At 50.2% G+C, this 14,514-nt stretch overlaps 2 protein-coding genes and 2 pseudogenes across 2 annotated transcripts; 3 read left to right on the top strand and 1 right to left on the bottom strand.

The window, feature by feature from the left end:
* Positions 1–14,514, top strand: part of LOC101771259 — a 41,374-nt pseudogene that overhangs the window by 17,190 nt on the left and 9,670 nt on the right.
* LOC101782306 lies at positions 1,211–2,026 on the bottom strand. Its single transcript, XM_022826669.1, has one exon. The coding sequence runs from the start codon at positions 2,012–2,014 to the stop codon at positions 1,211–1,213; it is 804 nt and encodes a 267-aa protein (XP_022682404.1). The 5' UTR covers positions 2,015–2,026.
* Positions 8,138–9,351, top strand: LOC101772863 (1-aminocyclopropane-1-carboxylate oxidase homolog 1). Its single transcript, XM_012845984.1, has 2 exons — positions 8,138–8,968; positions 9,094–9,351. Exons 1-2 carry the CDS (start codon positions 8,138–8,140, stop codon positions 9,349–9,351), a joined length of 1,089 nt encoding a protein of 362 aa, XP_012701438.1.
* Positions 10,419–14,300, top strand: LOC101772462 (annotated as a pseudogene).

Raw genomic sequence — 14,514 nt, 5'->3', positions numbered from 1 at the left:
TACAGATCTAGAACCTCATCAAACCAATGCCACGAACATGACCTTCAAATTAGCTCGACCAAGCACTTCTGGAAACACAAGAACTGTTCCAATGTCAAGTTGTCAACACATCTGCATAAAAAATGGCATGGGTTTAATCATCTGCTACAGCAAAATATTTGTGATATGCTGCAAAATTCTTAAAAGTAAATAGCCATTATGGGCTTATGGCCATGCATGTTTTTCTTGTTTGGCATAATATTCCTTCTTCGTTGTGAGCAACATATGACAGACTGCCTTAGAAAATAAGCAAATATCATGCAATCTCAGGCTTTCAGCTCACTTCAACCAAAAGATCATAGAAAGTTGCTCATTAATCTGAAAAGGTAAAGACTAAAGAGTTATCCAACTACAGTTCACAAACAGGAAAACATCTACTTGTCCAGATCTATAATTTTCTGAAAATTCGTTTTCATATTATTTCTCCAGTCATAAATGCATTTCTGTTAAATGATTCTCCTTAAGTTTGTAAAAGACGTGACGTGTCGATTTGTAACATTTGTCAAGTTAAGTATTTCATTATATGTGATACAACACCAAATCTGACCCTTGTACATTTAAAACGACACTAGTACGTAGCACATTAACTAATAAACATTGACCCAATGCTGTGATCAAGTGAAGAGCAAATACATATATTATTAACCAAACGGATCAATATATACATGGCACAGATCAATATATTGTTCAAGCTTAACCTCTGTTATTCAATTTACTGGAACTTGCTTATGTGATCAATATATTCAGACAGCACCTAAAATACTGATCCAAGAAATTGAAGAAATAACCAAACACGTTGCATTAAGACATTAACTAGCCTACTGGACAGCATGCATTACTCACACTGAAGAAATAAAATATTCTGCTGGAACACATTAGTAGATTATTTCTCATATTTCAGTTTACTGGCCGCAATGTATTGATAAACGAAGGAGGAAAGGTAGATTACACGGATTAACAGATCGGCATTGGTGTATAAACTATAAAGTAAACACAGATTAACAGATCCGTGCATTGCCTCAATTGTGTTTTTCAGTTTTCTGGACCTTGCTGATGAATTGATCCAAGTAATAATTGAAGAAACAACACAACTTCATAGCTAGCCTACAAGCAATTCATTCTCCACATGAACGATGTATCCGACCTGAAAGTGACACGAGTAGCTCACCAATTAAGAAACCGGAGCTGCCTCAGCATCACTGCCGGCGGAGTCCCGTTCCGCCTTCCTGACGAGGAGCCACACCTTGGCCTGCAGGTACACGCGCAGCGCTAGGAGCTGAAGCCTTTCTACGGCGGGCAGCGTCTTGTCCTGCAGCGCAGCGACCAGCCCCTTGTCCACCGCGCCGCGGGCCGCGGGGATAAGGAGCCACCTCTCATGCGGGTCGGTGACGTTGTACACGCCGCCCAGCGCCGCCGCTACCACCAGCTCGCGGATGAGCTCGCTCGTCTCAGGGGACTCGAGTCCCGGTAGGTCGGAGCCGTCGATCTCGGTGGGGACGAGGCGGCGGTAGGAGGCGCTCCACCGCGCGACCTCGTCCATCCGCCCGGCGAGGAGAGAGAGATGGTACGCAAGGGCGCGGGGGCGGCGGTCGAACGGGCTGTCGCGGGCGGCCTCCGCGTAGAGCCGCAGGGACTCGTCCGTGCGCCCGTCGCGCGCGGCGAGGAGCGCGAGGAGGAGGCGGAGGTCCGCGGCTGCGGCGGGGTCACCGCCCTCGGCGCGGTCGACTTCGGAGACCGCGAGGTCGTGCTCGGCGCGGGCGCGGACGTCGCGGAGGTGCGCGCCGGAGAGCGAGTGGGCGCCGTGCAGGGCGGCCTGGAGCCCCTGGGTGGAGTCCATGAGGACGCGCTTGACGGACGGGGTGAAGGGAGAGAGGGGCCACGGCGGCGTCCACTTGGACACGGCGTGCAGGGACCCCGCCGTTGCGGCGGCAAGGCCGAGTGCGGCGGCGCGGAGAAGGACGCGGCGGCCGGCCATGGGCGAAGGGAGGGAGAGATGGATGCGTGTCGTGGGCAAATGAATGGCCTCCACGTCTTCCTAAGAGCACGGAAATGCTAGTAGGCTAGTAGCAGCCCAGAGGCCCAGCCAGACTCAACGGCCAACGTGACATGTCCGTTACAGTGCATGCGCGGCGAAATCGGTCCTGTGAATGGAATTCTTGGTCCAGAGGGCAAAATGGCTAAACATAAGCAAAGTTACTTTTAGTAACTATAAGTGGGGAAACAAAAATTGGTATGACGATGTTTTTCCTGCTCGATGAATATGATGTACTTTCGATATAAATATGATTCTGGTTTGAATTATATTATCTTTTCGATATAAATATGATTCTGGTTTGAATTATATTATCTCTACAACATGTACTGTAATGCTTCGGGTCGTGCGTCCGACGCGAGTGCGAGTCGTTGGACAGTTCTACCATGGACCCAGCTGCCCTGCCTGCCCACACGTTCACACCTGCGGCTAATTATTTTCAAGCGAGTGACCTCTCTCCCATCCACAAGACTACTCAAAACCACGCGTTCTTATCCATTCAGCAGGTTTCTTCCCATCCTCTTCGAAAGTATCACCATGGAGGTATGGAGGTCATAACAATCCACCTCCCTAGCTCCCTTCCCCTCTTCCTCCTTGAAGTGCCAAGTTAAGGTCTAGCAACTCCGCAGCCTATCCATGGCCGGCTGATCGCCCCATCGCCTGCGGCGGGCGGCGGGAGATCCGGGGTGGTGGCGCGCAAGGCCGATAGAGGGAAAAGCTAACAGTGGGAGATCCAGCGCGGCGCGCGAGGCCGGCGGAGGGTGAGGCCGGTGGCGGGAACTCCGGGGTGGCGAGCCCCGCACGAGCGGTGGCGTGCGAGGCCGGTGGCGCACGAGGCGAACTTTGCGCTCTCGACTCCATATTGCATTAGGTACCCCATGATGTTGCAGTAGATTTTTATGGATGTTGCAAAACGTTATAGATGTGTGCGGTATAAATGTTGCAACAGTTGGGTTTTGATGTTTCATATGTTGATGTTTCATGTTGCAACTTTTGTGTTTTAGTGTTTCACCATGCTCAAGCTCAACCTATCATATGGTTGAGAAATGTTGCGCGTTCCATGTTGTGGAGGAAATTTCTTTCCTTTAGAATACGATGTTTACATTGCACTATATTTTTCACATATTTTTTCAATGTTGCAATCTTATGTTTTCGATGTTACGAATATTTATGTTGGATGTTTCAACGGAGCGTCCGATGGGTAATTCCTAGCAGCTCCGCAACATGTAATGAAATGTTGTCTGGAAATGTGCTAAAATTGGATATAGGGAAATAATAGATGATCATGTTGCTGAAATTCTTAGATAAATGCATGTGGTATTGTACGGTTAATTTAGTCAAATGCACGTGGAAAGTGTTTACCACAAGCAGTTGACTTAGGTACAAGGTATTCACTCAGTCCCAAATTATAAGTTGTTTTGGGTTTTTAGATTCAATGTAGTTTTTCTATATACCTAGATATATACTATGTCTAGACACATAGAAAAACTATGTATATAGATAAGTTAAAATGACTTAGATTGAGTAGTAGAAAATCACATTAAGTATATACAGCTCCTTAAGAGCTTGTTTGGTAGGACTTAAGCTCCTGTGAAAATAGCTCCAGCTGTTGCTTTTCTGGTGAAACAGCTTCTCCGATATAAAATGTTTAGCAAAATAGCTTATATGTTTCTCATGAATAGATTAAAAATGTCAAATGTCCAACATTTTCATGTTTTCTCTTCATTTATAATGCAACTTCAAAAAGATTAACAAATAACTAGTGCACCAAATAAGTGTTTTGCATCCTATATCGCTCAGCCAGTAGCACCATTGGAGCAACTCCAAGAGTTTCCTAAAAAGTTCTTCCCCAAAATTATGTATTGGGGGCTCTTTCAAAAAAAAATTCCCCCAAAAATATGTCAACTCACAGCAGATCGTTAATAACTAGTCCCCAATATTTCAAAACAAGCCAACCTTCTTTGACTTTTGCTCACATTTACTGCATCCTGACCGGCCAATCATAATATACAGTAAATTTTAAGAAATGTTTGAAGCCAAAAGAAAAGCTGGATCTTTTCGTGCTCATCTCACTCACAAGTTCTTGATTTCCTCCCAATGTTATCTGCAGGTACTACTACAGATGCACCTTTAAGGACAACATGAACTGCCTGGCAATGAAGCAGGTGTAGCGCCATTGTACGCCTTCCTCCCACTCTCCCCCTCCGAGTTCCAGCTCCAGACCTCCTGGGGAAAAGCCGTCTCCATCTGCTTCGACTCGTTGTCCGGGCCGGCGGCGCAAGAACCACCATCCGCGGCAGTAGCGGCGGCTTGCCATCCAAAAGCGTCGTGGTGCGGGGAGGCACGCCCCGGAGATCAGCAACCCACCGGTGCTTCGGCGTTCGGAGACGTACCCGTTGGGCGCGGGCGCCGTGGAGTAGAAGGCGGCATCCTGCAGCACCGAGTGCCACGACGCGTTCGCGGCTAGCGCGGGCGCGGTGCCGAAGGAAGTGGTAGATGCAGGCAGATTTGGGTCCATCAGGTGCACATGCCAGGCGATTGGGGAAGGACCGGACTCCCGCATATATACGGGGCGGAGAAGGTGTTTTTAGCGTCCGCACATTTTTACGGATGTTGGAGGTAAGTTTTGTTTCTTTTTCCCCTAAATAAGATTTTAGAGCAATTTTAAGGAAGATTTTGGAGGTACTGTTAGAGGCCCAATATGTAGCGCAAGGCCCGTCAAAGCATCGTCGGTCGTCACCATCATCATCACTTCATCAGTCCCTGCCTTATCCATCCAGGCAACAGGAACAAATCATCGTCTCTTCCCTCGCCCCGCCAGGTCACGCAGCTGCGCCCGCAGGCCCGCTGAGCTATGAGCCCGTGGATCGCCGGAGAGGATTCATCACCGCCAACGCTGTGTGTTTACGAGTGTGTGAGAGACAGAGAGTGCGTCTCAAGGCCGCGGTAGCAATTTTGCTGTAAATACTGCGAAGTGACGGGGACAGTTCGATGATGTTTAATGTGGGTCTGAGAAGGAGCCACATGGAGAAATGAAAACTAACTGTATTCAGGAGGATCGGCGTTGGGTCGTCGAGACATCGACGATGAGGCTCCATCTATCGTCGGCTGCTCTTGCAATCCCTGATGTGGAGGGGCCCACTGTATTTTTTACTGTTTTGTGCATCCTGCAAACCCTCCATGAAATCCCATTATTTAGGTACCACACCGAGCCATGCTTCCAACAAGCCGACCTGAGCCCGAGCAATGTTTCCGACAAGCCGATCACGATCTAGCCTGCCACCTCACAATCCATTGTGGATAAATATGGGACGTGGCTGGATTTGAACTGATACGCACCAAAGTGATAAATTCTTGTATCGGATTAATCAGATTATAAGTTCCTGGATCAATTTGTAGGCACCTGCATAGTTCTTATACTACGGATGCAATTTACTCATTTTTCTTACGTCTGTTGAAATCACCCATACATGCTTTGAATCATATGCTGGTTACTAAGCGTGTGTTTGGTTTACTGAATCAATTGCAATACGTACATGCACGACACCATCTCGGATGAGCGGCCGTCCGCGTGTTTGATTTCCTGCATCGAACCAGATTATCCAGGACACATTCATCCAGGCTACAGGAATATGCCGTCCAGATGCTGAACCGTCTCGTGCGTCCAAAACTCCCGAACCATGCCGTCCAGGACGGGCCGAGCACGGTCGAGAGGAGAACGGTGCTGCCCTTTTGCCGAATCGTCGTCGCCATTCAGGTTCAGGTTCAGGCAATCAAACATGAAGGCGTACCAACTCATGCAATTGTATATACAGCCAACCAAATAAAATAATTGTATCATTTAATTCAGAATCATTCCATCCAGTGAACTATCTCATACATGATCAATTTGGTTCACTCATCCAAACACATCCTAAATGTCTCTGGAAAATGGATTATCACCTACTTGTACAAAATCATTTTTCTAGTAGTGTCCTCTGCGTGCCAGCAGCGGAGACTCTCCCTATATAAGCAAATAAAAACACTGGAGTTGATAACTCGACTAAAAAGTAAAAACCTACATTTCACTATATTGTGTTATAGGAGTCCGAGAGAATTTCAAGTAGAAGAATAGATATCATACGAACATGTAGACATGTTTAATGATAAAAATTAAAATACATTTCGGTGTTAAGCAAGGGTAGACCGCTAATTAGTTCTTGGTGTGCGCTGGGATGTGAACATACTTAGGGGTACATGTATGTGAGCGTCTGACTAGTACTGAAGCACCACAAAGAGCAAGCTAATGGAGCCGAGAAATATCACTGTGAGCCATTTATTAGAAATTTGAGAAATCATCGGTTATCTTCATGGTCGCCCCTTTAAACCCTTGCGACCAGATATTAAATAAAAAATAAAAAAAAGTTATTTGCAAGCAAAAGCCAAATGATGAACTAAAACTGTCTAGCCAATCGTTTCAATTTGACGAATTAATCAAACAATTATTGGAAGGTTAGATAAATCAACCTAATTGATTAAAATGTACCTAGCTGTATTCGAAACTGCTGGTACACACATCCACGCTATGTATTGTTACAACTTGGGTAAAATTTCGTTGCACGTCCTTTGTCACAGCTATATAGTGGCATTCAAAAGCCATCGAAACACACACCGATAAGTTAATTCTATGATGAATCGCGGATCCTGATCCCGCTCTGTATATTCGGTAGATTTGGAAATTAAAGTCTCTATAATTTTGTTTAAGGAAACGTTCCATCCTAGTAAATGCACGGATGCACCTGGTGTCCGGTAATCGCGCGAATTCTGTTAGGATTCGGAGTCAGAGATATGTCCGTCGATATCCAGCGACCGCACACGCATCGAATCGGAAGACCAATAGCAACGTAACCTAGTACAACTGTGTGTGAACTATATTATGTCACATACAAATATCTAAAAAGACAGCTTGTACAGTGAGTCGTCTGTTTAACTGTCTGCAAGCTATTTAATTTATTCATAGAGTTGGTAATCAAGTATACATTTGACCTTTGTAGCCATTTTGGTACTTGAATGAGAGCATACTATGTACCACAAGCAGTGCATACTATATACGAACCTTGTGCCTTGTGCTTGAATTTCTAATAAAGTACTTTGAGCAAAGATCAAACAAGCTTTTCAATCATATAGAGTTGCATACTAAGTTTGGAGGAGACCAAATAAAATGGAAAACTAAATGAAAAGATCATAGTGCCCTCAAAATCTTATTTCTTTACCGTGCCCTGGGAGACCGTGACTCTCGCCCGTCTCTCTCGCATCCTCCATCTCACCCGTCTCTCGCATCCTCCCTTCTCTCTCATGGCTCTCGGCGGGATCCAGCAGGGAGGGGTGCGGGCGAGCTTAGCGCGATGGGCGCGCAACACCACCATCTCGGGGTGCTCCGGGGAGAACTGGTACGTGCTGGTGGAGCAACATCATACGGTGCTCGTCGGCGACGCTGGCCATGGTGTTTCGGCAGCATCTGGTGAGTGGGGCAGGGGATTTGGCATGCGCGGAATCGATTTTACTACCATCCTCGTTGATTTCTCGCGCACCGCAGCTGATCTGGAGGAGCCATCGTTGGCTGGCAACAAGTCGTACAACAACAACTGCACTGGCTATTGGTTCTCGGAGAGCACGAGTCTGTGCCGTCGCCTCATGAGGCGACAGCCTCCTTCTCTCTCATCATTAAATAACCGTACACGTCGGATTTCTTTACTTCCATGGCTCCGTTTGTCTCGCCGTTGTACTTGCACAAGGGGATGGCCTCTGTCGGCGACGCTGACGAGGAGGCCGCGCTGGCCGTGCACAACTGTACAAGTTCCACGACTCCGGAAGCGGCGCCCGCGGCCACGTCGAGTCCGACGGTGACACCCCGTAAAACAAGGCGTGAAGACGTGGGACTTCGCTCGCCCCGTGATGGGTCCACCAGCGATCTACGCTGTAAGAGAAGACGTGATGAAGACGAGGAAACTAGTCCGCCCCGCGATCGATCCAGCGACCGCGAGCGCATCTCATCGGGAAGACCAACGTAACGCTGGTTTACAAGGGATGGCGCCCTCCGTCGCCGACCACGACGCGCTGGCCGTGTTCGAGTTCCACGAGTCCCGCGGCGGCGTCCGCGGCCTCGTCGAGTCCGGCGTCACAACTGTGCCGCCACTGTTCCTGGCGCCCGTCGCGCCGGTGTCCTCGGCGGCCGGGAACTTCTCCATCCCGTCCGTCGACCTCTCCCTCCCGCGCCCGCACGCCGCCGCGCTCGTCCGCGCCGCCGCGCGCTCGTGCGGCATCTTCCAGGTCACCAACCACGGCGTCCCGGCCGGCACCGTCGAGTCCGCGCTCTCCGAGGTCAGGGCCTTCAACGAGCAGCCCTTCGCGGCGCGGTCGCCGCTCTACTCCGTCACGCCCATCGGGGCCGTCACCTACGCCACCATACCTATCCCGCGGCCCAGGGATGTCCAGCCCGCCGCAACCACTCCGCCCCTCATGTCATGGCGCGACTCGCTCATCGTCCGCTTCGATCACCACCCGGGAGGTCCCGACCTCCGCATCCTCCCTCCAGCGTGCCAGGAGTCCCTGCTGGAGTACCATCGGTCGGTGACGAGGCTCGGGAAGGAGATCGCCGGCCTGCTGTCGGAGGGGCTCGGCGTCGAGGCCGAGCGGCTGGAGCCGGTTGAAGGGCACCTGATGCAGTGCCACTACCACCCGCCGTGCCCTGAACCGGAGCGGGTTTTGGGCAGCCGTGAGCACACCGACGCAAGTTTGTTCACGGTGCTCGCACAGGACGGGGTCGGCGGGCTACAGGTGCGGCTCGACGACGGCGAGTGGGTGGACGTGGCGCCCGCGGCCGGTGCAGTTTTAGTCAACATCGGGGACGTGCTAAAGGTACATATGAGTTTGTGTTCATCGTCTATATGTAGTTTCTGCATTAATTATATCATCCTCGATAAAGTCCAAAATTAAATTTGCATCCTTCGTGAAGCTAACCTACACAATGATCTAATTTGCAGGTTGTTTCGAATGACGCATACGAAAGCGTGGAGCACAGGGTGGTGATCAAGTCCGCGAACGAGCCCAGGGTCTCCATTGCCCTCTTCTTCAACCCTGCCAATCATGGCGAGTCTGATTTCTTCGGTCCTCTCCCGGCGCTGGTGACGCCAGAAAAGCCTGCGCAGTACCGGAGTTTAACCTGGCGGGAGATGCTGAATAACAGAATGGAATTGGGGCACGCCAAGCCATCGTCACTTGACCACTTCAAGGTCACTTGAATTGATTGTCGAGATTACTACTGGTGGTTAAGTTAGCAACGAGCACTCGTTCATCAATTTGCTGAGAAACTATTTATCCTGCTGATTGTTAGCTTTGGAACGGAATGGATCATTAGCTTAGTTGGATATGTTTGATGACCATGAGAATCCGTTGTTTTATGGGGCAATTTTGTTCCTACCCCACTATTTGTGACTGTAACTGTGACTTTACTTCTACTGAAACTTTATAAATTTGCCCCTGGGTTTTCAAATTAAATATTGAATTTGCCCCTATTCTGATAGGTGCACTTAATAACAGTGTCAATTTAGGTGTAAAAATACAATTATACCCATGCGGAATTTTCACCCCTTTTTTGGGGGGAATTTTGTGATTTTTACCCCTATTTTGGCATCGAGTATTTAGCCAGTATTTTAACAAAATTTCAAAAGAATTTTGATAACAAACTAGATGGAATTTACATATATTCAAATAAGACCAAACTTTGACAACTTTTGATTCTATACGTAGCCTAAATGAACATGTGGCCAGAATTATTTGAGTCCTAGGTTTTCTAAGGTTGCATTGTGATTTCGCCCAAAAGGAAAATATATAATTGCACTCGTCACCACTAACCATAAAACCTAATTGTCACCACATATAAATTATTATCAATAATCTTGCACAGTAACTACAAAGCGGCTACTCCTCTACTGCTTAATTTTTAATACTAATTAATATGGAAAATTATAGAAATAACATTCAAATGGACCAAAAAAATAGAAATATACCTACACCCTCTACTGAGAAGAAGAAAACAAATTATTGTCCGCCCAGATGATCAATGAAAAAACACGAATTTTCATCCAACTACTATACATTGTGTTTGTGTTGTGTGTGAATATTAATAATCTTATAAATTATATATTCATGTATATAGTGTAAACGATGTATAAATCTTAGAAATTATGTATTAATTAAAGTATTAGTCGGTAGTTGGAGTTCATAACCGTTTTAGCTTTATATGAGATGATCTATGAGACCCGTAGCAATAATGTTGCTACCCTCGTGCCCTTTCCGAAGGTAGCGCATGTGGTGTGTTGTGGACCTCCTCACGCGGCAGATCTCCCTGGTCCCTGCTCGGACGTCGACTGGACCTACGGTGAACCCGTCGAGAAGATCACACGCCCCTCTGACGCAGAGGATGGCAGCGGCAGCGTCGGAGCGTCGGAGCCTACATCGTGCGGCTGCCATGCGGGCCCCACAAGGAGTCCCTGCGGCCGCATGTCCCCGAGTTCGTGGACGCGCACGCGCTCGGTGACCAGCTCGCGGGCGGCGGCGGCGGCAGCACTGCAATGCCGGTGTGGCCATACGTGATCCACGGGCGGACGCGGCGGAGGTGGCGGCGCACCTAACGATTGTCCATGGTCGGATTGACGGGCCGCTGGGGCCGAACAAACTGGAGCAGCTGCTCAAGCTCTGGGCCAGATGCCGCGCGCCGAGGTCCAGGGCACGTACCGGATCGCGCGCCGAGGTCCAGGGCACGTACCGGATCGCGCGCCGGATCGAGGCCGAGGAGACGGGGCTGGACACCACGGATGTGGTGGTCACCCGCGCCAAGTAGGAGATCGAGGAGCAGTGGGGCCTCGACGACAGCTTCGATTTCATGGTGGAGCGGAAGCTCCCGGTGCGCCGCCGCAGGGGCGTCAGCTGCCTCCGCCGCTACACGCCGCGCATGGTGGTCATCCCGTCCGGCATGGACTTCAGCAACGTCGACATGCAGGACCTCGCCGATGGCGACGGCGACCTGCAGCTGCAGATGCTGAATTGCTGATGAGCAACGGAAAGGCCAAGAAGCCACTGTCTCCCATCTTGTCAGAGGTAATGCTGCTGTTGTGCTGCTGATTCAGGCTTTGCTGTGAAATTCAGCTTGGAACAGAGCAGCGGGTATCATCCTGGTGCTGTCGCGGCTCAAGGGCTACGGAGAGAGCCGCCGCCTCCGAAAGCTCACGAACCTGACGCTGATGGGGAACAGGGAAGACATCGAGGCAGTGGCAGATGCAGGAATTTAAGATTGGGTGTACATAAAAATTTGCAAACCAAGCATACGAAAGATATCTCTAAATAACGAATCCTGGCCTGGGTCATTCTGCGGGTGGCTAACGGGTCCACGTTGCCCATTAGCGAACGAGCCGTTAGATCCGCCCATCTCGCAATATGGACCGTCCGATTGCGGGTCGATTCGAGTTCCCGCCCATTAAACCATACACCCGCGCGCTCGCATCAAATTTGTTGGCTGAGTGCCTATATAATTAAATGAATATGCTTCATCAAATTCCAGATTCATAGGATATGAACTAATTGCATCGAACATGAGTTTGAACTACAAATCCATTGCTATTGCCCAATTTGCATTTCAGATGAACCTTTGGTGCTCCTGAATTTGCTGTGGTGGTAGACGGTGCCTGCTACACCGGCGTGGTCTCCTCCTCTGCGCCTACTGCGGCATCGGCAGCCACTGTCCCCATGGCCACCGGCACGCGGCCTGCGCCTCCGCATCTGTGCCTTCAGCCGGCGCTGCTTGCGTTGCATCTGCGCTCAATGTGGCAGCCATGCCGTCGTCGCCGTCCGCGACAGGCATGGCCCTTTGGCCAACAGCGAGCGGCAGCCCACGGTCGTCGCCCGGCGGCTCGAATCCCCGCCTGCGAACAAGGATTCAAGGTACAATCCAACGCGAATCGGCAAGACTCCAAACCCTAGCTTCAGTTGGAGGAAGATGAAGAGAAAAATCGATCTCGATCTGTTCTGCTGCTACCCGAGAAACTCACAAAGAGCAACGAGAGAGAGAGAGAGAGAGAGAGCAGCAGGGTTCTGCTGGGCCTGCGGGAGTGCAGGTGCTGTTTTGGGCCAGCCCAACACGGTTGGGGAAACAGCAGGCTGGTTTGCTTGTTTGGGCTCCAATATGCACAGTTTGGCCTATTACTTCTATACATGTATGTATATATATAGTACATGGTATTTTTCTTGCAAAATTATTGGGTGTACATATCCATGTCCATATACTGCGTCCGCCCTGCATCGAGGGGATGTCCGGTAGCGCCGCCACGGTGCAGACTGCTGTGCTCAAGCTCAACGATCACTGCGACATCTACGGCCAGTGGCCTACCCCAAGCACCACAAGCAGATCGACGTGCACATACACCCACTTGTCGCCAAGAATGTACGCCGTTTTTTGAAAGTAAAAAAAAAAACACACACAACCATTTCAGAATACAGTCAAATCTTTTTCTTTAATTTTCTTGATCGTTTTGGAGATTAATTAATTTCTTGACCGTTTGCAGCGAGTGTTCATCTGCTCTTGTGGAGCCATTCGGCCTCACCCTGACAGAGGTAAAAATCTCTTAACCTCACCCCGACAGAGGTAAAAATCTCTTGACATGTTCAATTTCAGGGTCAGAAATTTCATTTGACTATTTTTTAGATGAAATTTGTTTTGATCTGGTTGTGGCACTGTCAATATAGGCAGGCCACCAAGAACGCCGGCCGGCGGACATCATCAAGGCGCTGCACAACGGGCTGCTGGTGGACCCGCACGACGCAGCGGCGATGACCCACGCGCTGAGGCCTGCTGGCCGACATGGCGCGGTACGGTGCCGCGGTGGCTTGAATGCCGGCGCAACGGCCTCCGCAACATCCATCTCTTCTCCTGGCTGCAGCACTGGCACTGCCGCCTCTACCCGTCCCACGTCGCCGCCAACTGCGAGTCTGCGACCATACGGCGCCGCACCAGCTGCTCCGTGTCCCTGCCAGCCCGCGCCGCAGCCGCCGACGAGTCTCTCTCGGACTCGTTCCGCCGGTGCCGTTCCACGGACCGGCCGGCCATCTCAGCCAGGGCGATTGCTTGGCTTCGCACCGGGCCGGCGGCAGAGCCTCCTCGTCCTCGCCGCAGACTCCTACAACGGCAGCGACGGCAAGATGGCACCGACCAGCTGAGGAAAGCTGTCGACATGGCACCACCGCCGGCGGCGGCTCCGGTACGTGCTGTCGACCGGCATGATCATCCCGACGGCCGCGGACCCGCTCAGGCCTTGCGGCACCGACCCGGCCGCCTTCGACGCCCTGATCTGCAGCAGCGGCGCGGAGCTCTGCTACCCGTGGATGGAGCTCTCTGCGGACGAGGAGTATAGAGTACTGCGGGCACGTGTCGCTCCGGTGGCCCGAGGAGCACGTGAGGTGGTGAGGGCTGCCGTGCCCAGGCTCGGGAAGGCCAAGGTGAGGGTTGTTTCTTGTTGGACATCTCGTTTCATCTCCTTTTCCATGGCGACGGCCGACGGCCAATTTACTGCTGATTCTGCAGGTGAAGAAGGTCGATTCGATCGACCCGGCAGTCACTGCGGTTCAGCGGATCCGGTGCAAGCTCGTGTACACGCGCGCGTGCACTCGCCTCAACGTGATCCCGCCGGCGCCATCGGCATCGCGGCCGCGCGCGCTCAGGTGACAACTGACATCTCGCATCAGGCTGAGACACGCGTTGCTTCAACGTTGCCAACTTGCCATGGCCATTTCTGAATTCTGAGCATCTGCTGCTCTGTCTACAGGTACCTGTCAATACAGTGGGGCACCTACCTGTCCAAGGTGGCCGTGCAGCCGTGCTCGTCGGCAAGAAGGGCGACACGAACCGCGAGCTGCTGCTCGCCGTCCTGCACAACACGCTGGTACTTCCGGGCTTAGATAACCACGGCAGCGAGGAGCTGCTCCGCGACGAAGACGGGTTCTTGACGGAGGACGTCGTCGCCAAGGGATCTAAACATCGCAGAAATCAGTTAGATCGCAGAAATCAGTTATATATCTTAGTACTCCCTCCGTCCTAAATTAATATTCATTTTGACTTTTTAAAGATACATAATTTTCGTTATGCACCTAGATATGTATTGTGTTTAGATATATAGCAATAGTTACGTAGCTAAAAAAATCAAAACGAATTCAGATTAGAATGATTATCATTCTAGTTCATCATGACAAATGTAACCTTGAATTGCAATTTGCAGCGCACACAACGTAACCTGGAAAATATCTGTGTTATACCGATAATTCTGTAGTACACAATTTGTGTGGCTTTGCAACTCGCAAATTTTACATTACGCCTCACATGGAAATTTGAAACACTGATACAATTACAAATTGGT

The sequence above is a fragment of the Setaria italica genome, chromosome V, assembly GCF_000263155.2.
Source record: "Setaria italica strain Yugu1 chromosome V, Setaria_italica_v2.0, whole genome shotgun sequence".
Lineage (NCBI taxonomy): Eukaryota > Viridiplantae > Streptophyta > Magnoliopsida > Poales > Poaceae > Setaria > Setaria italica.
The sequence above is the reverse complement of the archived record's forward strand: the minus strand, read 5'-3'. Positions and strand labels throughout refer to the sequence as shown.